Genomic DNA, 25,487 nt, shown 5'->3' on the forward strand with positions numbered 1-25,487 from the left:
TCAAAATCCAGCTGTGAAATGCAGCCGTGCTCCAAATACAGGGCTTGAAATGGAGTTTTTGATGTCTTATGTGGTCTTGTGAGAGCGGCAGATAATTCCAAACTCCTGTAAATAGAACAGACGTCTGTGAGTCAGTTACTGACTTTATGGCCTCTCTAGTCTTTTCTGACTTCATAGCATTTATCATTATCACACCTTTCAAGTTGTTGCCATAGCGTCGTCCGTATGTGTTCACTTCACTGCTGTTATACCCGTGTGCTGATCACTAAGATTATTCAAATCAGACTTGAGGAAAAACAAAATACGATATGTTAATAGGTAGGCCATAAAATCCGTGGTGTAAATGGTCAAACGCATCTATAGGCATGGAGGGCGTGAAGTCACTTTGGGGTGTCATTTATTCATTATGCGCGGCGAGGGTGCAGCCAGATGGCACTTCAGATGGCAGACCTTCATCAGTCTGACGGAAGAGACCACGAGCACCGTGACTCGGGGCGGATGGAGCTACGGACTCGGTCAGTCTGCAGAGTGTGTGAGCCCACGGTGTCTGTTCACTTAATGTACCAAACTCAACCTGCAGCTGGTCATCAGTGGACGCCCACTCAGAGAACCAGATGACAAGATGGAACAGATAACAACAAACTGGAGCTCAGAGCGCTGCCTCTATTGAGGTCTCATGCTTCGAATGAGAAACTGACCTGGTTTTCTTCATACATACAACAAATAATACACATAATCACCTGCCATGAATCCAGTAAATACACGAGTGGGACGAGTGCAACTTGGTGTTCTGCTCTCTGGCCGTCTGCTCGTACAAACCATGATTGAAAGTGATGTAAGTTTATTAAAATAAGAGTACGTTAGTGCCTTTTAGTCTTACTGGAGACCAAGCACTCATCGTTGTTTCACTTGCCTTACCAAAATGTTTGGCTCGGCTTCAGTATTTATTTGAATACGTCAAGAACGAAGAGTAAAACACTTCACAACTTGATTTACATTTGCAGGAAGAAGTGAGAGGAAGTACAAAACAGCTTCCTTACTGATCCAACCTGATACTTTGATATCTTCCTGTGAATGTACACACTCACATGCATGCATACACACACATGCATACATACACACACATGCATACACCCACATGTCAAAAAATCAGATATCTTCATCATTATGTATAAATAAACTATAGAATATATTCTGTTGTGTTCTGTCTCTTGTTTTTGTCTAGTTTTTTTGTTTTCTTGCTGTGGATCCTAAGAGAGTCTGAAATAAAGATTAAATGAATGAATAAGTATTAAATACCTGACGCGAGAGAGAGAGAGAGAGAGAGAGAGAGAGAGAGAGAGAGAGAGAGAGAGAGAGAAACACTTCATCAGCAAATTAATTACAAACAGGAAGTTCTTATTTCAGCCGTATGAGTGGTACTTTTGAATCCAGCGAGCTTAAACAGATGTCACGGTAAACCTTTTTGGAGGCGTGATCTTAATGACAGTTGTACGCCTGATCAAGCCGCTTCATTTCACAACATCATGGGAACCCTCAATCTCCTACTGTGAAGGACATAAAATACTAATTGGGAAAAAAAAAATACTTGGAAAATCTTTCCGATTCAAGTTTATTTTTGTGTGCGTTCAGCTGTTCAAATTTGACTTGAGAAGATTGTCACAGCGTTGCAGAGTGCGAGAGCTCACCTCAGACAGCTTGGTTGCTCTGTAGTGAGACTTGGAGCACTGCAGCAGCTGGGCTGCCAGGTTGCAGTCTTTCCTGTACAGGTCCTGTAAGAACCACAGACATTATCCATCACTCCAGTTCTGCTTTGAAATCTGCTTCATGTTAACAGCCTGATGGCTCCTGAGCGCCTTATTCAACAGCCCTCTGGGAAAAACGGGAAACACTTTAGATTACAGCCTTCTAATTGTGGAGTAATTATTTTGTAATCATGGTGGGGACCTGGGGGGTGAAATCATTTCAGGATACAGTACTAGATAAAAATACACCTCCTGTTTATGGTGTATTTATAAATGAATTATAGGCCATGGAGGAATATAAAGATCGCTGCCCCCAGTCGTAGCAGCGATCTTTGGAAGCCTGTCCCAGCTGACATTGGGTGAGAGGCGGGGTTCACCCTGGACAGGTCGCCAGTACGTCCAGGGCCATCAGGGGCAATTAGGGGTTCGTTATCTTGTCATCTCTTTGCTGTTGGTCCGAATTTTATAACAGATGACCTCAATGCTACATTCACTTGTCTGTGCCTTCAAGTCGACGAAGCTGCTGCATCATTATTTCTCTGTGTTTTTTCAATGGTGGGTGTCTGTTTTTTTTTTTTTAACATCTTTACTTAAATTCAGAGAGGAATCTGGGTGGTCGACTGGTGCCAGCAGATGCTCAGTTTTCTTGTGTTCTGTCTTTGTCTGCCTGCATGTGTATGTGTGGGTGGCTGGGTTTTTGTTTTTTTTTCCTCTTTTTCTTGTTGTTGTTTTTTTCCCTCCGCTGTCTTTTTCTTTTCTTCTCCCCCTCGGTGATATCTGTCCACTTATAAAGGTCAGTTCTTGCTGCTCTGTAGCCTCCGTCTCTAACGCCGCAGCCCTGACAATTCCTCCAGTAACGTCAAAGCGTTCTCTTTGACAGTTTCCACTCCCCCGCCGGTTACCAGTGACTGCTTTTGGACTCTTTCTATTCTCTTTTCATCGAGTTGCCAGGGGACATTTCGGGGCCCTGTTGTTTCTTTGGACCGTTCAAATAGATCTCAGAGACCTCTGTGATGTCTCAGTTAATAGGAGTTGTGTGATGTGTTTCTCCTGGGAATGTCGGCAGCAGCTTTATGTTTCCAGCTGGTGCCGAGCTGCTGCTTTTGAGGAATTCCGAAGAAGCCGCGACGCACCATATATTCCTGACGAATATATCTGAATATGTGAATGGAGAAATGGTGTAAAGATACAGTCTACTGATATAATACATCTGACTCAATATCATATTTCTCATTATATGCTTATAATATGCCATGTCATATAACAGCAAAGCTGGCCCCAGACGAGAAGATAAGCGGGTTGATTTGGGGTTGCCATTCCAAACAATGACGGTGTTCCTGATTCGATCTCAACAGATAATCTGCCCAAATTACGTGGCATGGAGGGTTTACAGAGATTATTTTTATGTTCTCAACTGGATCAGAGTCTCCCCAAACCAGGATTGTAAATCCTGAAGAGGAACAACGATGGAATATTGAGTTGAAACTTGCAGTAAGCCAAGTAGAGCGCGCTGACCAGAAAAGCTACTTCAGCTACCAGCTGTAGCTAGCACCAGCATGTTTGATAAAAACGAGATTTCCAACTCACCTCCAGCTCCCACTTCAAAATACAGTATATAAGTCGTGCTATTTGTATCTTCTGAGTGCTTTTCAGTACTACTCTTTTCCTGCTTTTCTGTGCAAAACAATCGGCAGCCGGTTAACAGAGATCACATTTGATCACGCAGGAGGCAGTACAGTGAGAAAACACTCTAATTGAAGATGTTCCTGAACTTTTTGAAGTCCTGCACCCGCCTGACACATCCAATCCTCCTGCTGTGCATCTTCTCTACCTCCCCAGATGGTGCTAGCACCATCAGTGGCTAAAGGCTAGGACGGCTAATGCTAACTTAGTCAGACACGGACCAGATGGCTTGGACAGTATCTATTCTGTCTTCGGTCGATGTACTGCGTCCACTGATGGCTGTTTTAACCTTTTTATTTGTTAAAGAGAAAGTTAGCCAACATATTGGCTGCCAAAGGGTCTTATTTTGTCTGACTAAGGATGCGCATCAAAACAGAAATACTGATTTCTTTTTGATGGAAGAATTTAAAGAGGATGCCACAGATTATTTCTGATGCACCCCTTGGGTCTGGTCTAAATGCGTACCCCGGTTTGGGAGGCATAAATTTGAAACGTACTCTCTGGCGGCAATCACGTCTTCCTGCAAACTTTGATGGGACAGATTCTTCCAGTTTAAAATTAACCTCAATTCCAATCAGCCCGTCTGGATCTGGGGTGGATTGTCAAACTTCTGTGCAGCCATATAGCTAAGAGAGAAAATCGAACGTGACCCGGGGCCTCCCGCAAGATATACCAGTAGAATGACTTCAAAGAAAGAAAGGCACCAGACTGCCACATGCCCCTTAGCTCAGATCTATGGAGCCCTGGCTCTAACTTCTGGCAGCCCTCAGGATGCCCATTGATTTCAGTATAATCACTATAAAACAGCCAGTGGCTTAGAGTTAATTCCTCTATCTGCTGTGGCTCCTTGAAGCACAAATATCCAGGATGTTGCAGAAATACAGTGGATAAGAGACTCGTGTGAGGTTGCTGCCAAAGCGATGAGAGAAAACTTCAGGCGACTTTTGAATTAGTGCTAACAAGACTGGATGAGCGAGCGTTTGCGCTGATTAATTTGTTAGTTTGGGCAAAAAATATATATGTTTTTTATCATATCACAAAAAAGTTCATATGCAGTACAACTCGGTGAGGATACTCACGTTATCCTCTCTGAGTTTATTGATGGTGAGCTTTGCCTCCATGAGGTGGTTGTTGAGGACGATGATCTCCCGGCTGAGGGCTCTCTTCTCCTCTTCATGGTGCTGCGACTTCAGGAAGAAGCGGGAGAAACAAAAGGAAGGGGGGGGGGGGACAAAGAACGACAGAGGTTGACGAAGTAGATAATAAGGACATGAGGTACAGTACAATGTGAATGGAAGGAGTTGAGATTAAAATAAAGAGAAAAATTGCGCGAGCCAAAGTTAGAGGAGCGACAGAGGAAGATGATAGAAGAGGGGAAGAAAAATGAGAGCAAGAGAGCTGTAAGTCACTATCGGTCTGGAGCCTGTGCCAGCAGCAGGTCTTAATTAAAAGAAGATTACACTTGCTGAAGCTCGTATCATATCAATTACTCCGGTAGAGAGAAAAATAGAAGTAGAAAGAGAAAATAAAAGAGGGAAAGGGCAAGAAAGACAAATGAAATGCACCCTCCATTTTCTGCAACTTCTGTAGAAGAAATACAAAATTCCTTGTCGAGGTGAAACTGAAGCTGCACAGCTGACGGAAATGATGATGATGGTGATGATACTTTTATCTCAGCAGCTACCGACCGGATTATTCTGCAGTTTGGCTCAGTGCACCCAAGACGTTCATTGATAAAAACCCTCAAATTTTGGTGTGATCCTTCACATTCATGTTCCTAAGAGGATAAACGGCTGCAGTCTTTACAACTGTGCCCCCTTGATGTTATTTGTCATGTTATTTTACTATTTTATAACAATTTGACATACTGAATAACATGAATTTTATATTTCGTTTCATCTCAATTTATCCATTTATAATGTATATGTATTTTACTATGTTTTCATTGTTTTCTTATATGATTCATATCAGTTATGTGGACATTAGTCTCCAAATCTTTCCAGATGTTTTTCTTATTTCCAAGTCATCCGTTTGACATATCGATTGTAAAGGACTTTGAATTTCAACATATTTATTTGCAGTAGGCTATGCAGATTGTTTGATACACGTGAAGACGAAAAACAAAACTGTCAAATGAAATTATTGTCGTTAATATTTGAATGTTTTCAACTAAAACATAAGCACAATGTGTCTTTTCATGTCCCCCCCCCCCCCCCCCAGATAATAGTTAAACGCAGTCTGTCGATCTTCCTTTACCAAGGCAGCCTCTGGGGGCAGTATGGGGTGTGTTAGCGAGAGACTATTTCTCATTTTCTGTCACTCTCTCTTTCTCACACACACACACACACACACACACACACAAGTAATTGTGAAGCCTGTCACACAGCACCAGCTGACGAATGAAGCCTCTTAGAGCGCTCGCAGCTTCTCTCTTATAATCTCTCAGTGGCAGTGATTGTTTTGAAATACAGGGGTGCAGAGCCAATCTAATAGGTGCCAATTAATGTCATTTTAAGCAAAAGGCCAACATTGATATTCAAATCGAATCCTGTTAGGGTCTCATTAATCAGCTGTCGAGACATGCAGCTCCCTGGCACTCTTTCTCCAGCTCATTACTTTGGGTTTCTATTCATTTTTCGTTGTGCTGACAGCGGCGATGACCACATGAAAGCCTTGTAAAACTCAAACCCGTTATTTCTCCCGGATCCTCGCTCTTGGAACGTGATGTTTTATTGGATTGAGGACATTTCCTCACTCAGCTGTAAAAGTATGTAATAACATAACAGATTCATCTGTTTTTGTTCTCAAGTGACATCAATCATTTAAGACCCTCAAACTACAGGTTTTAGACGAAGAATGAAAGATAAAATCCACTGACGGAAAAGAAAACCACATTAAGGTGCAGTCATTACCTTGAACATCAATATTATATGGATCAGTCCAAGTGAAAATAAATAGCATCAACTGATTTATTTGGCTACTGGGGACTGTAGTACGGAGCCCTGGAGAGCCCAAGTTTGTCTGAATTTTAGTAATTCATGGCCACAAAATATAACTTATCTCCTCAATTTAGTTGCATTGAGGACAAAATATACAAGTTTATCGCTGATTTAATCATTTGAGGTCACGATGTAACTTGTTCCCTAGGTCCAACTATTTTGCTGACAAAAGATACAACCTGTTGCCTAAATTTGGTTGTTTTCAGGCCAAAAGATAGAACTTTGTCACTCAATTTTATGATTCGATGGGCACAATATACAACACGTTCCCTAATGAATTCATCATGAGGCCACATGATAAAAGGATTTCATTCCATTTATGTCCATTTAAATCAATTTCTGGCTAAAGCACAACTCGTTCCCTCAAATGAGTTATTTTCAAAACCAAAAAACATAACTTGATCAGTCAATTTCATTAACTCGGGCCACAAGATTGAACTTGATCCCTAAATAGAATTATTTTGAAGTCACACAATAGTGAAATTGACCAATATTAGCATTCATTTGAAGGAGTTTGCGTGTCTATCTGACGGATACTTTCACAGTATCTCTGTGTTGTCTCCAACATCTCCAGAGGGAACCAACTGTCTCAGCCGCTAAATCTTCCACCGTGTTCACCAGCTAGTCGCTAAACAGTGGCAGATGAGAGCAGTGATTTGACGGGGTGTTACCGGCCGTGAGACTAAACTACTCGGCTAAAAGACACTTCAAACTTTGTTAGAAAATTGCATTTCTACATATAATTAGCTGGGGTTTTAACGCTACCAGCAAAATCTTTTGTATTAAAATCTGTTGTCCATACACGTTTAAGCACCACCCTTGCCTGTCTGTCAGTGCTTCAGTCCGTCAGGTTCAGCTTTATTATTATTTCCTCTGAACGATCTCTCTTGATAACTGTATTCCAAACCAGGAAAGATGTGTGAAATATAAGTAAAAAGACAAAAAACTTTTTTTAAAACCAATCATTTCCTCCTCACCACGTGGTTCCTGTAGCCGTTAATCAGCTTCTAACATACTGATAGTCCACTTGGACACAGCAAAAAGAGGGAAACATACTACCAGTCACTGGTGGTGAATCATTAAGATGTAGTTTTCCACTTAGTTCTGGTATCAAAGTTTATTCAAGTGTGATCTATCAGTCATGGTTTGGTTTACATAACTGTACTTCGTTCGAATTTGCCTAAATTTGGCCCAAACGTTCACTGAGACTCGAGGATGAATTGAAAAAAATGGCGGTGGTCAAAGGTGAAGGTCACTGTCACCTCGCATTAATACGTATCTGAGGGACTGCTCGAGGGAATTTCTCTAAATTTGGCACAAACGTCTGCTGGGACCAGAGGATGAACTGAATTTTTGTTTCTTTGAGTCATTCTTGTGTGTTAAACACGCATCAAGAGCATGAGCTTTGAGACATTGTTGAAATGACCTGTTGCAACATTGTGGTCAACAACAAAATGAAAGCTACAGCGCTACCCTGCAGTAATTACCACGCCGTCCATATATAGATTAAAACTGAACAGAGGGCATTCTTAATGGGTTCGATATGATGAACATGATCTTGTACTACTTTGTAGAGGAAGAGTAATTTTAATTACAAGGTTATTGCCAGCGGAGGAATCACAGCTGCACACACTGATGTTTGCTATCTCCTCCAGTCACACTGTGTCGGATGCACACGCTGCTGTCACCAAGACGTTCTTATCAGTTGCTGCCACATATGAAGGCAGCAGCATCAAGAAAAATTAATTTTTACTATCATATTTTACGGAGATTTACACAGCGTTTGGGGGGTTGTTTCTCAACACATGGCAGCTTAAAGACTGGCTCCCGCCATCCTTGTGTCTTTGGACAATCCAAGTATGCAAATGTAACAGCAAGAGGTAGCCACGACCTGTGAACGCTAATGAACGGCCTCTCCTCACTACGCGGCATTTGCATATATATAACACAACAAACATGACACGTAGAGCTTGTTTCAATTATTGATCAGGTAGAATTGCAGAATGCGGTGTACATAATGAGAAAAGTGTGTCAGTTTTTCTCTAAAACATCCCTCTTTCTTGCACGCATTGTGTTGGAGATTTCTGTCTTTTTGCTGGATAACAAATGAAGCCTAAATCTCATGAGACGCAATTACTGAAGACCGCGCTTCACTGAGGAGGGCAGAAAACTCCACTCCAGTTACAACAAATACGTTTCTTATCCTTATCAAAGAGGACTTTTAAATCAAGACTCCAAACACAACCTCTATCCTGTACAAAGCAGAGTCCGTTTTTTTTCTTTAAACCAGGAGAAAGGTTCAGAATTTGACAGTGGAGGCGGGACAGCATCACCGCCAGACCCAGATACGGTCCGCCAGTGAAGCAAACAATATTATCTGCAGTAAATTAGTTTTTACCGAACTTGTTTTCAGGTTTTTCCCTCATTTTCTATTCATCTAGACAGCCATTGGGTTCAGTTCATGCCAGCTGGTCAAATATGGATATCAACAGGAAGGTAATTCAACATCCTCAGCAGTTGCTTCCTTCAATTACTTCAGCCATGTGATCACCGACATGTACTTGTCGGTGGGATGTTTCAGGAGCTACTCTTGAAGACATTTATTGGAAAGGAACTGCACATAATATCACAAGGAATAAGTGATTCCATTTTTGAGGTCAGCTGGATCACATTGTGCATCACGAAGAACGTTCCGGGCTCTTGCTGTTATCAGTGTTTTTTGAACTCTTGATCAAATTCCTGGGGTCCATATGAAACAGTTGAAAGAAGAACGTTTCAGCTCATCATCTTGATCATATTCTGGATTTACAACCCAGAAGACCTGTTTTTGACAGAAGGTATATCCCAAAACCTGTTAGTGTATTTAATGGCATTGGTAGGGGCGGTATAATTTAGTTAAGATGGCAGGGATCCTTGGCAGAAGTATACATGCTGGCATCAGCTCAAACTACAGTTCCTCTACTTGATGAGCTTTCATTCCTTTTAGGCTCCATTGCAACTCAGTAGCGCAAAGGAAATACTCCATATGAGGCGTTCAGTCGTTCCGAGATCGGTTCCCAGCCCTTCGCCTGTATTGTGTTGCTGTGGCAGGGAATCACGCAAAGTTTGTATATTTATGTGTCTCTGCCTGCGGGTTGATTTAGTCACAGCATCACAACTGTGGAAGATGAGGCGATAAAAGCAACTGCGAGTGTAGTGAGGTCAAGTTTGACCGGTGAGTATTTATATTGATGGTAGTTGTTACTAATAATCATGCAGTAATGACTATTAACAGCTAGTGTGATCCTGTTGCATGTTGCCAGTTTGTTTACACGTGAATGTTGAGTATTAGAAATTACAACTTTGTAACCAGGAATGTAATTAAAACTTCTAAAACCCTTCACGAAAACGCTGAATCCAGCCTTTCATATGACAGATGATTCAAAAATCCTTTTTTTCAGACGACGCTTATAAAATCAGTTATGAACTGGAGTATTAAACCCAGAATGAACCAAATTATTATAGAAGTCCCAACAGTTTTGCACAACTGCTTCATTTCGGCTGCTGATTCACGTCCCGAGCCGCTTTCCTGCACCAGAAATAATCAGGAGTAAATAATTACATGCATCACATCACCGTGATGATGACGCTCTCCCATGTGTAATTACCAGTTAAAAGTTATCAGAAATGCCTGTAGTTTAATGGCAATAATTAGTGTAGTGCAGACAGGCCTCGATGCTACTCAGTGGAGTGCAGACATGTACACACACACACACACACGCACACACACAGGCAATAATTTATTAGCTATATATTTTCAGAGTAGAACAACACAGACAACAATAAATAATGACCCCAAATTTTCTATTGCATTTTCTTCCTCTCCTCTTGCGTTGATGTCTACGTCTTCAATGGAAAGATGCCAATTAGATGCCAGATGAGGTTTGATATTTCCAGCCCAGATAAAGAATCCAGCTACAAACCCATCAATGGTGAATTAAGTACTATCGATTGTTTTAATGGAAGAGGAGAAACCCCAGGAGCTTTAACGGACCCTTTGTGCTTTCTAAATAAGCACAAACAAAGAATCCTGATTTGTTATGACAGGCGATAGATTAATAGATCTGGATGGTTGGGACTTACAGTCATTTATCATCATTTACGAGTGTATTGATCCATTTTTCAATCAAGCAATTACTTATTTAGGCTTTGAATATAGAAAAATGACAAAATGTCCATAATGTGACTGAAACAAATGATGTATTTCTTCTTGTTCTGTGTTTTTAAATATATATATATATATATATATATATATATATAAATATATGTGTGTGTGTGTGTGTGTGTGTGTGTTTGTATGTATACACACAAACATAAAGTATATGCATACATGTGATGTATACATGAATAGTTTAAAATGGGGCGTGGCTAATCTTATTTACGAGGGGAAATCAAATCTTCAATCAAATTGGACCTTCAACATGCAGCAGTGTTGCCTCCAGAAGCTCAGTACCAACCTATCAGTCATGAAGGATCATTGATGAGCTCATGTGAGGTTGAACAGGGGAGGTGTGTGGGGGTTGTTGGATGACACACACATGATGTGGACACACTGATGATGAGACAAAGATTCTGGCCAAAACAACCTATTCTGCTGAAATCAAAATTTTACGATGTAGTAAAAGACTTAAATAACAACTTAAAATTCAAATAAGTCATCGAATACTTCCTAAATGTAGCTGAATACTATTTAATGTGTGTTAATATGCAGTTCACAGCATGCCAGTGCTCTATACATCCTGATGAGGTGGACAATACTAATCCTATTAAGTGGGTAAGCGCACACCCATTACTGCGTCTGTAGTTGTAGTTGTGGTTTAAATTGTGAATTACATTTTGCATCTTTCATCTGTTCAAGTCTCTTGGGGACCAGCAGAAGAAAAATGGATTCATGTAATTATTTCTTTTCTGCTTTACATCAGTGAATGAACGCCTCAGAGGAAGCTGGAACACAAGTTTGAACTCTTCCTACATAGTATCACATGCTATAATTAACACTGGCACAGCAAGACTTACATTTCTTTTCGGTAGAGACAGATAATGTGTTAATCCAGCTGCACAATTCTTTGCTTTGTTCACCTAAACTCAACTCAAAGGCTTCAGTGTCATCACAGCATGGATTCGTCGCTTCTTTCAGGTGTTTAATCGCTTACGTCGCTTCTTCGTGGAAGTGTTTTATTCTTTGCTGCGTTTCGGTTGACCTTGCCAGTTCAGGCCTCTCAGAACTTTTAATTACTCATCTGATTTGATTGGAGCTGCCTTTGTCGCCGCCTGCCTGCCCTGGCTGTCTCCTACAAAAGGAACACCCCCCACCCCCCCGAAATGCCACTGCATGACATGACATCAAAAGAAATGGCAACCCCGATGAGGCCTGCCTCGGGGAAAAAAAAAAAAAAAAAAAATCCTATACTGACTCCTGCCACAAGGACTGATTCCCAACAACAAGGCTCTCCGCCTGACAGATAAACCCTTTGAAAAGCCAACAGTTTTCAAAATCATTTTCACATGACTAGAATACATTGATGTGTGTGTGTGTGTGTGTGTGTGTGTGTGTGCTGCATGAATGAGAGGAATGATGCGTGATGAGGAGACGTTTTAAGGCTTTTATTCTTGACAAAACAAGCAGGATTACAGTGGAATAGCACACATAATAAGCTAAAAATACTGCAAGACATGTCAGCGACTGTCTTTTCAATGTATTGTGTTTGATGTCGGCGTTGATTCATTGCAATTTTTCCACACCTCACTGGGTTTCAAGCATGAATGAGATGGAATATTGTCATTCATATAGTTTACTTATGGTCCGTTGGAGATTTGTTCCTTTTTTTTTTTTTTCCATCTGAACATAATGGATACATTCAAATTTGAAAAATTCCACCTTCATTCAAAAATCTTGCATACATGAATATGCAAATGTCGTTCAACACAGGTTCCCACATCAGTGTTAGACCAGTATTGGCTTCTGATTATTAACATACATAATTGATCAAGTTTTTATTATGTGAAGCTCCGATTATCGATTGAGGGAGGAAAAAATAACACATTTTTGTATTAAACATAAGCAAAAAAATCATACAGCAGGTGTGATGTGAAAAAAAATGCACAGTTGTGCCGTTATGAGAGCTTGGCAGTGACGCAATGCAAAAAAATGTTCCCAGCTGTGGGTCCTCACTTAAGCTGGAGGAAATGAGTGAACTGGCACTTATTCTATGTAAAATAGATCCCATCATAATCCCTGAAACTCGGATTTTTAATGGGAAGCTAAGCAAAGTGCTTTTGCGGCACATTTCCTTTCACTCATTCATACATTTGCAAACCCATTCATAAACATTGGCGCACTGACGTTGGAAGCAGCTACAATGACCTGGGGTCTGTCTGTCTGCAATTTAAACAGACAGGAAAGTGAGAAATATGAGCCGATTAAAAAAAAAATCCCTCTTTAGTGTGCTATTTATCTCATCAGGAGTCAATATTCTTGCAACCGGCTGCTAGTTCATTAATAGTTACACACAATTTTCCTCTACTGAAGAGTGTGGTTGGCCGACGAGCCCCATGGATCAAACCCCTGATAAGATTACCATCCACTTTAATCAGGATAGCGTAAGTCATGAGAGAGGACCTGGACGGAGCCTTGAGCTGGTTCATCTTGAGGGGTTAAAAATCCCAGAGAACCTTTCAAGCTGATGTGATTGGACAGCTGCTGCTAGGGTGACCAGAGCAGCAGTTAGCTAGAATCGTTTTCTAACAGGGTTCGATGGAAGGTAGAACCAATTACTTTGGACATTCATCCTGCTCTCTGTCTTTGATCACGTAACAGTTTAAAAGAATAGAGAGCCTTTCTGCTGCTGACCAGGTGAGTTCCAACTGATTATCATAGATTTCTCATTTCTTAGACAAGAAACAGAGCAGAGGGACAGAGAGTAATTGTCATCATCGCTCTTCAATCTGAAAGTATAAAACTACAGATTAGATTTGGTCATTTGTCACAATTCCTGGATCTGAAGTGTTTACTTTCCATTTCCTTGCCCAAAAGAGTGTTGAACATGTAAAAGTTATAGTACTAATAACTGCAGCAACAGAGGAAATCCAGGTTCAGGAGGTCAGGGTGAATAGATGAGTCCACAAAACATTCAAATTCACCATGTGAGATCTATTTGTGTGTGTGTGTGTGTGTGTGTGTGTGTGTGTGTGTGTGTGTGTGTGTGTGTGTGTGTGTGTATTGAGTTATATTGTGTACTGAAACAATGGCGGCTAGAATGGTGCTAATCATTTTGGAGTTGGAGCTGATCAATTTTGAATGGCGGTTTAATTTTCTGAAATGAACCAGGCTATGACGTAGGCTACACAGCTACGCTGCAGGCTAAATGGCTGTGCCTGCCCATGATACAATCTAAGGCATCAGGCTTTAGTTTAGTGGTGCACATGTTACAGACACACGTCGTTGAGCTCTGTATTTCATGTGTAGCTTCTCAACTCATGTGGCAGAAGAGTTGCCTCTCGTATGTTTGTATACCATGACAATAATGGCAGGGTTTGGTGAGGACAAGCGTTGACCCAAGTACAAGAGCACTTATGGATTTTTAAATGGTAAATGGACTCAATTTTATACAGCGCTTTTCTACCTTAGCGTCACTTTACAGTGTTACCTCATTCACCCATTCACACACACACTCACACACTGATGGTGGAGGCTGCCATGGAAGGTGCCAACCTACGCAACAGGAGCAATTATGGGTTCAGCATCTTGCTCAGGGACACTTCAATATGGTCACCAGGGTCGGGAATCGAACCAGCGACCCTTGGGTTGCTAGACAGCCACTCTACCCCTGAGCCATGCCCAAAACACAGATCCAAACAGTTAGCTTGTTGCTAACTTTAGACCAAGCTATCACATTTTCTTGAGCCTGAACTGAAGCAGACCATATATTAAAACTCAATACATTTTTTAACAGTCAGTAGAGTAAGACATGAAAAGACCACTGTCACATCTTCCCTCCTCTACAATGGAATTGCATCAAATTGTAGGAACCAATAACCAACATGTTTGTTTTGAGTTAAACAACTGAAATATCCAGGCATGCTGACAAGTGTGTGATTGTATTATGTCTACCATTTCTCTGGTGGGTAATCAAAAGTGAATGTACAAATGGAACTCTACAGTATTTGCTGAGAGTTTATTTTCAAACCTTCTGGAATTGAAGTACAAACACTTTTAACTGGATCTAAATGAAAAGTACAGAAAAGTTAGAAACTGTAGCTTCTGAGACAACTTTCTTTGCAGTCCGTGTTCAACGGACAAGAAAAGGAAAGAGGGATTTCATGCAAAGGCCAAGTCCTGGTTTCCTAGTAACAGCAGGAATCCATGTTCTCGAATAAATGGTTATACTGTAGGTTGAGCTCTGGGTCATAAGCTGTTTAGCTGTGTGTGTGTGTGTGTGTGTGTGTGTGCGTGCGTGCATGCGTGCGTGTGTGTGTGTGTGTAAGTGGGCACATGCGAGTGTACTACTCATAAAAGTATGTGGTTGAGTTCACAAATCCCAGTCACATTCATACATCATTTATGGGAGTTTTAGTGAGAACGCAGCAGTAGTTACGGAAGCCATTAGACTTCTGCACTTCCAGTTAATATCAACACCAACTATCTGAGCAGCTCAGCTGTAGTCTCATCTGTATGTAGTAGAGATGGCACATGCGTCCATAATGTTTATATGAACATGGGAAAAAAAATGAAACCTTTCAGAATGGTGTATAGATAGCCAGGTTAAAACAAATAGCGCACGCATCATATTTCATCTACCAGAGTTGTTGTTTTAGATGACAACTTTTTGTACAATATTGCCATTGTTGTATCATGCATTGTAAATTTGGGGATGACATTTGCACTTAAAGTGGTTCTTCGTCCAAAACGTGCCTTTTATGTTCTCAAAAGCTTCCAGCGTGTTGCTCGTACACGGCATTGTTGAACTGTTACAGTGATATATATACAGTATATATATATACTGTATATATATGTATTGTTCGCTCAAATCAAAGTGTTGGTGGAATACTGCGCATACGTCTGGATAAAGATTGTTAGCTTTATGATTAGCTTAGCATTAGCGTCAAGCTGAATATCAGTGGCTGACTCTTACGGCATTCTTGAGTCACAAAGGAACGATACAGGTAGAACAAAAATACTTTGTGAGCTCAAGACATCTATTTGTTAGACTTTGACAGGCAGTTGTGGGGTAAAGAACCACTTTAAGAGGCAAGGATATGATTTGAGTGGCATTTGTGCTTCAGTTTCAATCTGTGATCGTTTCAGTGACGTGACATCGATCCCTCAGCAATAATCTCTTACCGTCCTGTGCATCTTGTCCTCCAAATCCTGATTGATCCTCTGAAGAGCGGCATAGCTACTCTGGATCCTAAAGGAGCACAAGGGCAATTGTTTAAATGCCAAGCACCACATACAAAGAGTGTTTTACTGTCTACACACATAAAAAACACCAGTAATCGCCACATAAATTTAGACGAAGGAATAAATCAAGTTCGGATGACAGGGGATCTCTGAGGGGATTTGCAGGAAGTACTTAAGTACTGAATCAGATTTGAAGATCACTCAGGATATGAATCTGCTGAGGTAAAACACAGTAAAAGGATGATTATCCGTTGAAGCACCACGGATACAGAAAAATATGTATATTTTGTAATAGCAAAACATTTGAAATGCTTTATTTTACATGAGATATTTGTAAAACATGCAATGTCTTAATATTATCTTTAAAAATCTTGCTTTTGTGCTGTTTTCTCCCTCCCTCTCTCTCTCTCGCTTTTATGCCTCCCATCACTGAAGCTCTTGAGTGCATTAGTAATCTTTACGGCAGAAGGCCAAGATTTTCTACTTGTTATATTTTATCATATCACCTCTTAGTTTAGTATTATATTTTCACATTAGCTCAACTTTTATGGATCCATTAACCAGGCAGACATGGAGAATGTAGGCGGTGAAGAGAGAGAGACACACACACAAATCATGAAATAAAGACCTGTAAGAGTTTTGAGGAGGTGCAGAAGGTCTGTAAATGAAAATGAAGGAGGAGAGTGGTGCACAAATTGATGAAGTGCAGAGTGCTGTAGTAAAATAAACAAACAAACAAAAAAAACAACCCTGCCATTATGAGTGACAACGCTGAGTAGTAAGATGAGGGACTGTTATTTCTTCTCTCTGAACCGAGTCGATCAGGCAGAACTTCCTGTCTTCACAAATCCTAGTGATCAATCATAGGTGCAATGACAGGGCTCCGGCTCTGCCAGCAACATAAAAAAAAAAAAAAACAGATTTGAGAGGATCACACTCTAAAAGGTCCCTGAGCACACGCTGCTGCATTGTGTTTATTATATTTAAACACAATTATCACATTTTAATACCATGGCAACAGAAAAAAAAGCAGTATTTGCAGATAATCTCATTGCTCTCAGGTTATCATCATGCTGCCAAATTAAACGCATAGCTGGAAGCCAATCTCTTCAGCTGTTACAACATTCTCTTTACTGCTATTAAAATTAACAGGTATTCTCAGGTTGTCAGCCATCGAGCCAAAACAGTGTTTTTATATAAACAGCATATTGCCCCAAAGTAAAGAACAAATATATTGCTGGCAAGAGGCGCTGATGTAAGTGAGACAATTCACTTCATCCCATGCAGAGAAAAAAAATGTTTTTTTCATTGCTTGTAAATAAGCAGTGGCTCGCATGCACTTTGTCAGATTTAAGTGAAGAAAAAAAAAAAAAGATTGGCACATCTGAGTTTGACACTGATTGTAGGACTCTGTTCACGGTATCGGATCCTTCCAGTTGATTCATGCAAATGTGATAACCTTTATATAATTTCTCAAATAAAGATAAAATACTGATTCAAAATACATTGATTCTACACAATGAAGGCACTCCATGCTGCTACATATGATATAACAGATGCTGAGATGTTGCTCGCAACAAGGAATTGCCAGTTTTGTTTTGTTTTTTTCTCGTTCAAAAGACGAGTTCTGCCATCATGCGATCAGTTCGTACGTTAAATTGAGCTACAGTTATAGCTCGATTTGGCCACTTTAATTTGACTACTTACTTCACAGTGTACATGACAGGGCATAAATTGTTTTATTCACCAAAGTCATTAAGTGGCGGTGTACCCACTTACAGGGTTCCTCAGCACTGTTAAATAATGTCAGCGTGAACTGGTCCTCGCACATTCAGTGGTTGCCCAGCTTGCCGTGCATGCAGTGCACGCATCGGTGATGATAGCGGTCCCACAGCAGAGGACATAGTCATTCATATTGGTGTGACAAGTTGACCAAGTATGTATCGGACACAAAAAGAAGTTGAAAAGGATTTATGTGTTTGCTAGTTGGTCAAATTTGGTCAAGTCTGACTATGTGTTGTGTTGGTGCACCATGCGTGACTTTGATGGCAATTAATTAGGGTTTTTTTCCCAAATTTTTTTTTGTGCTGAAAACCTAGAAGTCCTTTGAGGAGAGACCCTCAACCCCGTTTAACCATTAATCATGTGTCAAATGCAGCCATTCAAAAAATGTGTGGACTTTAGAAAATATGCAATATGGTCAATATAGGGCTCATTCATAGATTTCTTCCCTGTGGCTAATTTTTTTTTTTTTTTTTCAGCATTCACAAACCTGCGTAGCTTCTCTGTGAATTTCTCCAGTTCCTCCTGGGCCCGACGCAACTCTGTCTCCAGGTACTGTCGAGTGGAATCAAACTCTGTTTCCACCATCTCTAGTTTGTGGGTGGTGTACGACAGGCGCTTGCGGAGGTCATCCTTGTGGTCGTGGAAAGAGCTGAGCGGGCGGCAGAGAGAGATTAGAGAAATGGATTAGAGAAGACAGTCACAATACTGATGTGTTGGTATTGTTGTTAAAGTTTGTCTGATTCATAGAGCAAAGCAGAAAGGGAGGAAAACAAAAGACAAGCACAGAAGGTAATAGAGTAAAAGTAAAGTGTGTATGTGTTAGCTGGAGTGTAATTCAGTTTGGAGCAAGAGGGGTCCCAGGCAGGGGGAATCAGTGAGGTGATGGGAGGGAGGAGATGGATGGAGGAGGAATACTAATCATTTCCCAGTCATAGGGAGGGAGTACAGCTGGGAAACAAGCTCCCATCGGCGTAATGGTGAATTCCATTACACAAGCCCTCTATCGAATCTTTGAAAGAATAGGAAAGCATTTTAGCCCCCAGACACAGACCAAGGGTGATCCATGGAGGAAGAGGTGAAAATGTAGAATTGACCAAGGCTTCGTGTTTGAGTAAGCAACGGAGCGAGGGAGAGAGAGAAATAACTCAGCACCTCCAAGGCTGAGAAATATTAATATTTTGATTGTGTGTTTGATGCAGCACACATGATGAAAATGCAGTGGAGTTGGGGAATGGATGTGGTGATGAAAGGCTGGAGACAGGGAGCGGTGGCTGTCTGCGCTCTGGCGGATTTAGAGTTTTGCCAGATTGGATACTTGGCTCACGGAACGGTTTGGATGGTCCAGTGCTGCCAACCAGCAGGCGCAATGAGAGCATCTCCAAGTTCAGCTCAGCCTGGAGCCTCAATTAAGAGGCTGGCACAAAGGAGGAAAAAATGGTGTCCGCAGAAAGATTTATTGACTATTGTGTCAATAGAGGTGGGGAAAGGGACGACTGCTATTGTTGGGGTGATTGATTGAATATCTCCACTGCTGTAATTAGCCTACATCAAGCATTGAGAAGTCCACTAAGTGACTGCACAAACCGCTGAGATAGTAACATGTGGCTTTCTGCAAACACATTTTGATCAATGACACAGGATTTAAGAAACAAAGCTCAGTAAAAGCTAAATCAGACGAATGCGTCAAATGTTTTGCCTCAACCTCTGCTAGCCCACAATTCTCCCTTAGTCTGCTGCCATCAGTTATTAGCATCAGAGCAATGTGACCCTCTTCCACCCCACTGACCTCCAGTTTTCATCAGGTCCAGCGTCCGTGAATTTTTCCTCTGAGACATCAAATGTCCTCACCTCACCTTCCTACCTCAGTCCTAGTCTCAGCAGCATCAGGAGTTATCATTATAAATAGTACAGATATGAGCCCTTACATGTCAAATAAATGTAATTTCACCAGTCATTTAGCCTCTCTTGTAACTCCTGATTAAAATATGTGAGCAAGTTTTTGAAACACTCCTGCTTTTTTCCACTCAAAATCAGATGTATGATGAAAAGAACAATATTGGTCTTTAAGGGGTCATAAGTGTACCTTTTGATTAACAGAGAGGGTACAAAGTCGTTTAAAACTCACCAGAGTACATAGTTGTCTTTCAAAAGAGTACGCCCCTAACGACAAGGGTTTGTACCCTTTAAGGTTAGCCCCCCCTTGCTACGTGAAACAACAAAACAACATTTGAGCTAAATAGCTAGCTAGCTAGTAGCGAAACATACGCTAAACAAGACAAGTTTGGACAAATATTTGGATTTTCTTTAAGGAAATAGTTGATGGATACAGTTAATATAAGTATATAAAGAAGTTCCCTGCATAAAATGTCCTGCTGTTAGCACAGCACAGTGGTATGCAAGACTAGATTTAGCATGATGTGCTAAGTGAACAAGTAGCTCGTGGCTGCCTGCTGCTCTATAGTGATGCAGAGGAAGAATTCATTGTAATCTTGACAATGACATTTGAGACTTTTCCTTTTTTTAGAGATGGATGTATGGGCCGTGTTCATGTATATGAAATGCTGAGGCTTGCAGGTTCAACTCTCTCTTTACATCCTGTCTTAATGGATGCAAGTTATCTTTTGGGCGTCCATCACTATGTAATCATTTCATGAAATCAGAGCACACAGCCAAGGTTTGTTTGGCATCCTGATGTAAAAGACTTGTTGGCTGAACGCAGCAAAGCCTTCACTTTGATGTATGTTAACTAATACATGACAAAGAATGAATATGAATAATGGGAATGAGCACATACCACATTATGATTTAATGAGTTTTTAATGTTTGTGACCTCCAGCTGAGAATTCATTTCCATTAGTCAAAATGATGATGGATTCCCCGGTGATGATGTTAAAAGTTGGAAACTCCGACCGACTCCTCTTACCTTCTTTTTTGATGTTTGCAACCATTTCTCTGGGTTTTGAGGGCAGTTTTGCCAATATATATTTTTTTCATATTTTTCTCTCTGCCTTGGTTCTCATGTGTGTACAGTTGTTGCCTCTGCGTCTGCTGCTGGTCGGCTGAATGTTGACGCCAAGTTTGAACTCTAACCACAAACCAACATTCAAATCTCTAAGTCTTGCCTGGGGAGGCAGATAGGAGTTGGCTATCTGTGATGACCCTGGCAAGAGAGCAGAGGAAAAACAGCTTTGAAGTCCCGCAGATTTAGCAGCACATTTAATTCTGTCGACTCTAGAGAAAACAGAGATTTCTGTGTGCGAAGTGAGCAACTTTGGTATGGCGGAGATGAGCCTAGGGATCAATTAAGTACATTATGAACAAAGTGAAAGGGATATTTCATCCAAAATGTGTATTTTGCCTTTCAATTATTCACAAAGAGAAGTCTTGAGCTCACCAAGATGTTATTTTTTTAACTGCTTTGTCTCATTTTTATAACCCCTGAATTCAGACAATGCTAGCAATGTATGTTATCTTGAAGCTAATGGTGCCAAATGGCTACCAACGGTAAAAAATGTCCAAAAAAAATCAATTTAAGTCAAATCATAGTATTTGTCGATGACTGAGCATATCCCTGGATGATGAAGTCTCAGATTAAACTGGATGATGAGGCTGAAAATTTGTAAATAGGTGTTTTCTGGGAAGTTTTGCTAGTTTTGTAAGCAACAGGCACCATTGGTATCAAGATAAATAAATGTATCTTTCTGCATTATGTCACAAATAATTAATCCAGGAGTGAAAAATATCTGTGGGCTCAAGACATCTGTTTGTGAGTACTTGGAAGCTAAAATACACTTCTGGCGTGAGGTATTACTTTAAGTAGAACACACCTAAAATAACTGCATGTCCTTCAGAAATGTCCCGTTGAAGGGCAGCCATTTCCTTGTCAAGTTATTATCCACAATAAAAGCAGAACTTGAATGACATGTGACACAAAACACCAGTTTCAAAGCAGCAATTAACATATTCATAGTTCTATCACTTCATTTTTTTCTTTTTCAGCAGGAACAATTGAACCTCTGCACCACAAACTGCAGGATCCTGTGGAGTAGAGTTATTGACCACCTTACCACAGAGGTTTTTACTCAATAAGTCAGCGTGATGATGAATGTGCGTTTCCATTTTTATTCTTTGTCATTGCTTTACACTGTGTCAGCTTGAACTCTTGCTACGTATGAATTTAATAACCTGCCACCAATAAATATAAATGCCCAAATAAACCTTTCCAATTGTATGTCTCTCTTTTATGCAGCTGCATTTTATGAGCCTTTTTGATCGCTGTGATAAATATAAACACAAATCAAATTGAAGATCTATGGAGAAACAATTTACCTTGACAAATAACCTCTCTAACAATCACTGACTGTGGCTGGGATGCAAATATTTCTTTGAGTCCATATATTTGTAAAGTCTGAACAGCTGAGTAAGCAGACATGCATTAATTCATACTAGATACATAACTTTTCCCTCACAGAGTAGCAGGATATAGCAGTTCAACAACAAACTGAAAATGAATGTTCTAATGGCACCAACACTTATTATTTTTAATCTTCCCTCAGCACCAGCGCAGGAAAACAATGGTAGTTTCTGGAAGCACTGTTGCTATAGTGGTTTTCTTATCTGCAAGTCGCAGAGGGAGAGCGAGAAAGACGACAGAAATAGCAACTGAATTGGTTCGGTAGTGTGGTTATATAGAGTCCACACACACACACACACACACACACACACACACACACACACACACACACACACACACACACACACACACACACACACACACACAGGGTACTGTACCCTCCATGTATCATAGCACTTCACCCAGAGGGATAAACAGTGAATCCTTATGCCTCAGGTGATGCTTGGCAAGGTAAATACGATCCAAATGAAGGAACAAATGTAAGTCCTCGGAGAACCTCGTGATAGGCTCGCCATTTTTCTCTACACTACAAGAAAAACAGCAACAGATATGTAAATCAACCTCCTTGTAGAGATTTGACAAGTGTGTATGAAAACACATCTTGTTTACCTGAAATTCTCAGACAATACCCAACAACAGTGAATCCACAGTTGTAACTCTTGCAGCTACCGGCAGACACATTCCGCCTCCCTCGCTTTCACGAGAACGGCTTTCCATTTTAATTCAGAAAAAGAAAAAAAAAAGTTATTGCAGTTTGCGAGCTACTAAAGGTCACTAGTGGCTAGCATCCATCTCAGATCTGCAACAGGGAGCCTTTATGGCGCCTGCAGGTTGATTTACTTGTAATGAGCAAGGGGAGGCGAGCGAGCCCACCAGATATACTGTTCTCAGTCACCAAATGAGGACATAAACTTTAATGGTCACTGTGTCATCCCTCCTTAGGTCTGCTATTAAGTAAACAGCTCACAGAGCCACAAGTAGACTATAATCAGTAAATCTTCATTTGCCAGCTCAGAGGAGATGTCAGCTTTGTAACGACATAGGTGCCATATTTGCTGTTTCAGCTGTATTTATGTTGGTTTTGGAGCAGTAATTGAAGTAACTGAATGCTTAGATGAAACGGTTAGATATTCCTCTCAACTAATTATCCAAATTATTTTTCGGTTGGAAAGTTTTCTTTGACTCCCAAAACAGTTTCAAAGAGAATTCTCGACTGTTTCTGGTGTTCCTGCCATAGTTCAGCTTTTCTGTGTCGTTTGTGCCTTTTAATTTTTCATTCTATGCTATTGCGCAAGTGAGCAATAGCATAGAATGTAGTTGACTTTAAACAGAAAATGCCTCTGTAAGATGGTAATTTAGCTTGCAGATAGACGTTTGGCTTTGCTGAAGGTATTATCAGTGTCGCTGATTTATTGCACCTCAGCATTTACTTTAAATATAATACAGTTTTTCTGACCAAACAATCCAGCTGCTCTAAACTTTGGTGAAAAAAAGAAAACCGGACATCAAGAGAAAGTGATTTGGAAACAGAATATTCAGAATAAAGGTGGCTACCTCTTCCAAGTTTGTCGTGACTACACTATGTTTATGCACTTAGACAGTTTCTTGCTATTGAACTTTATTTCTAAAGTACTATTTCATCATTTCCTCTGCAATAGGAATTTTGTACATGCAGCCATATTTATGAGCGAGTAATTTGACTAAAAAAACATGTTTATCTTCAACATTTCGACTTATTCTCAGAAAAGTATTTCAACTTAGGATACTTTGACTGTGTGAAAAATAAATAAACTTCCTACTCTAGTTTTCTTTTCATATCACGGCCCAAATATTCTTCCACACAGGTGATGGATGTGCCACTTACCTACTGTTACCCAGCAACCCCATACACAACAAGACATAAACATTTTCTCCAGTTGAATGTATGGCCAAAAAACCCCAAAACAAAACAAAAAACCCCAAGACCAATATTGTTTATATAGCAGAAAGAGGAAATCAACTACTTCAAAACTTCAACTTGTGTGTTTCCTCTGATGCAAGACTCCAGAAATACAACAGTCTCTTGTGGATGCTCCAGTACCAGCGGCCAGATAAAACAGCTCTGTGGATTAAGCCACTTGAGCAAAGATGATGACGAGTCAACACATTTTGCAGCCTGAAGGCGAGAAGTGCTGCTGAGGAACCATCTCCACCATGTTTACCTTTAATTTCTATCTGCACATCAAAAAGAGAAATGACGTTACATGGTGAAGAGCCCACTGGCCTTAAAACTCCTAAAACTTCTGAAGCTACTTATCTAGAAATTATAATATTTGCACTTACTAACTGGTCTTTATGAGAGCATAAATCAAGGACGATGAACAATTAAAGACAACTAATCAGGCTTTGTCACTCTAATACTGTTTCCCAACAAAAAAGACTCCTGGGGATAAATTAACAGATAATGAATAGTTTTCCTTGCTGCGCTATGACTCATCGAACCCCCGCAGCTCCTCCATATAACCCTGGCCCTTAAGCAGCATGTCAGTAAGAGCAATGAACTAGTATTTGTGTTACGTAGAACTCCATTTGCATGTAGCGAGCTGCAGCGAATGCCGAGCGTTTCGATCAATTTTGACAATTTGTCTGGAGATTTTACACCATTCCTGATGAGATCAGATCACACATCAGGGGGCCGCAGCAGGAGCCTTCACAGGGAACCGTTCCCACTTCACGCTATTGGATGTGTGCTTTGTAGCTCGGGGTCAGGCTCAGGATACTATCTGAGCTTAGCAAGCCAAAAGCCCCCTGGTGGCTGGCTGCAGTACACATTAAAAATCTCTCAGGTTGAGACCATAATAGCACAAGTAAAGGCTAATGTTTTTGAAAGATGTTAGCAGCAGAAATCTGCATGATAAGAAGTACTTACGTTTAAATTAGTTATCTTAGGTTATACAGTAAGAGGGCTGTGTGTCTTTGGTAGTGGGTGAAATTCTGGTGGTCTAAAAGGAATTATTGGATCCTGCTTGGGAATTGTAGGAAAGTCTAGGGGGGATGTAACGCTAGCTTTAAGTGCGAGTTTCCAACCATCGCCATGAGTTGTTGTAAGGTTAACTTCCTCCATCATTTTTCATTAAGAGAGATTTTTAAAAACAGCAGGAGTCAGTGTACATGTATAGGTTTCATGATCCTGATGAGTGGTTTGAAAAAGAAATGTGATTTTATGATAAACAAAGCAGAGAGCCAAGTTAAGATGAAGATTGTGGCACAACTGTAATCCCCTGCCAAAATCTAGTCTGTATCAAGGTAATCTGGGATTGTAGGTATTGATCACAAAACAAAGGATTTGTAAAAGTTTTAAATACAGTGATTCTTGCTAATTTGACGTATTCATTTTCATTTAGATGACTATTGAAAATATGTCACAGGAACATCTCCAGCAA

General features: G+C 40.5%; 1 protein-coding gene across 1 annotated transcript in view; it reads right to left on the minus strand.

The window, feature by feature from the left end:
- The window catches only part of begain (brain-enriched guanylate kinase-associated), a 44,607-nt gene that overhangs the window by 5,442 nt on the left and 13,678 nt on the right, over positions 1-25,487 (minus strand). The window contains exons 3-6 of the mRNA XM_086182216.1: positions 18,139-18,300; positions 15,807-15,873; positions 4,508-4,615; positions 1,689-1,772 (exon numbers count right to left, since the gene is read on the minus strand). Of these exons, the coding sequence (XP_086038342.1) occupies positions 1,689-1,772; positions 4,508-4,615; positions 15,807-15,873; positions 18,139-18,300 (421 nt within the window). The remainder of the gene's footprint in view (positions 1-1,688; positions 1,773-4,507; positions 4,616-15,806; positions 15,874-18,138; positions 18,301-25,487) is intronic.

This window comes from Aulostomus chinensis, chromosome 17 (genome assembly GCF_037954235.1).
Source record: "Aulostomus chinensis isolate RoL2024-O1b breed Wild chromosome 17, RoL_Achi_v1.0, whole genome shotgun sequence".
Lineage (NCBI taxonomy): Eukaryota > Metazoa > Chordata > Actinopteri > Syngnathiformes > Aulostomidae > Aulostomus > Aulostomus chinensis.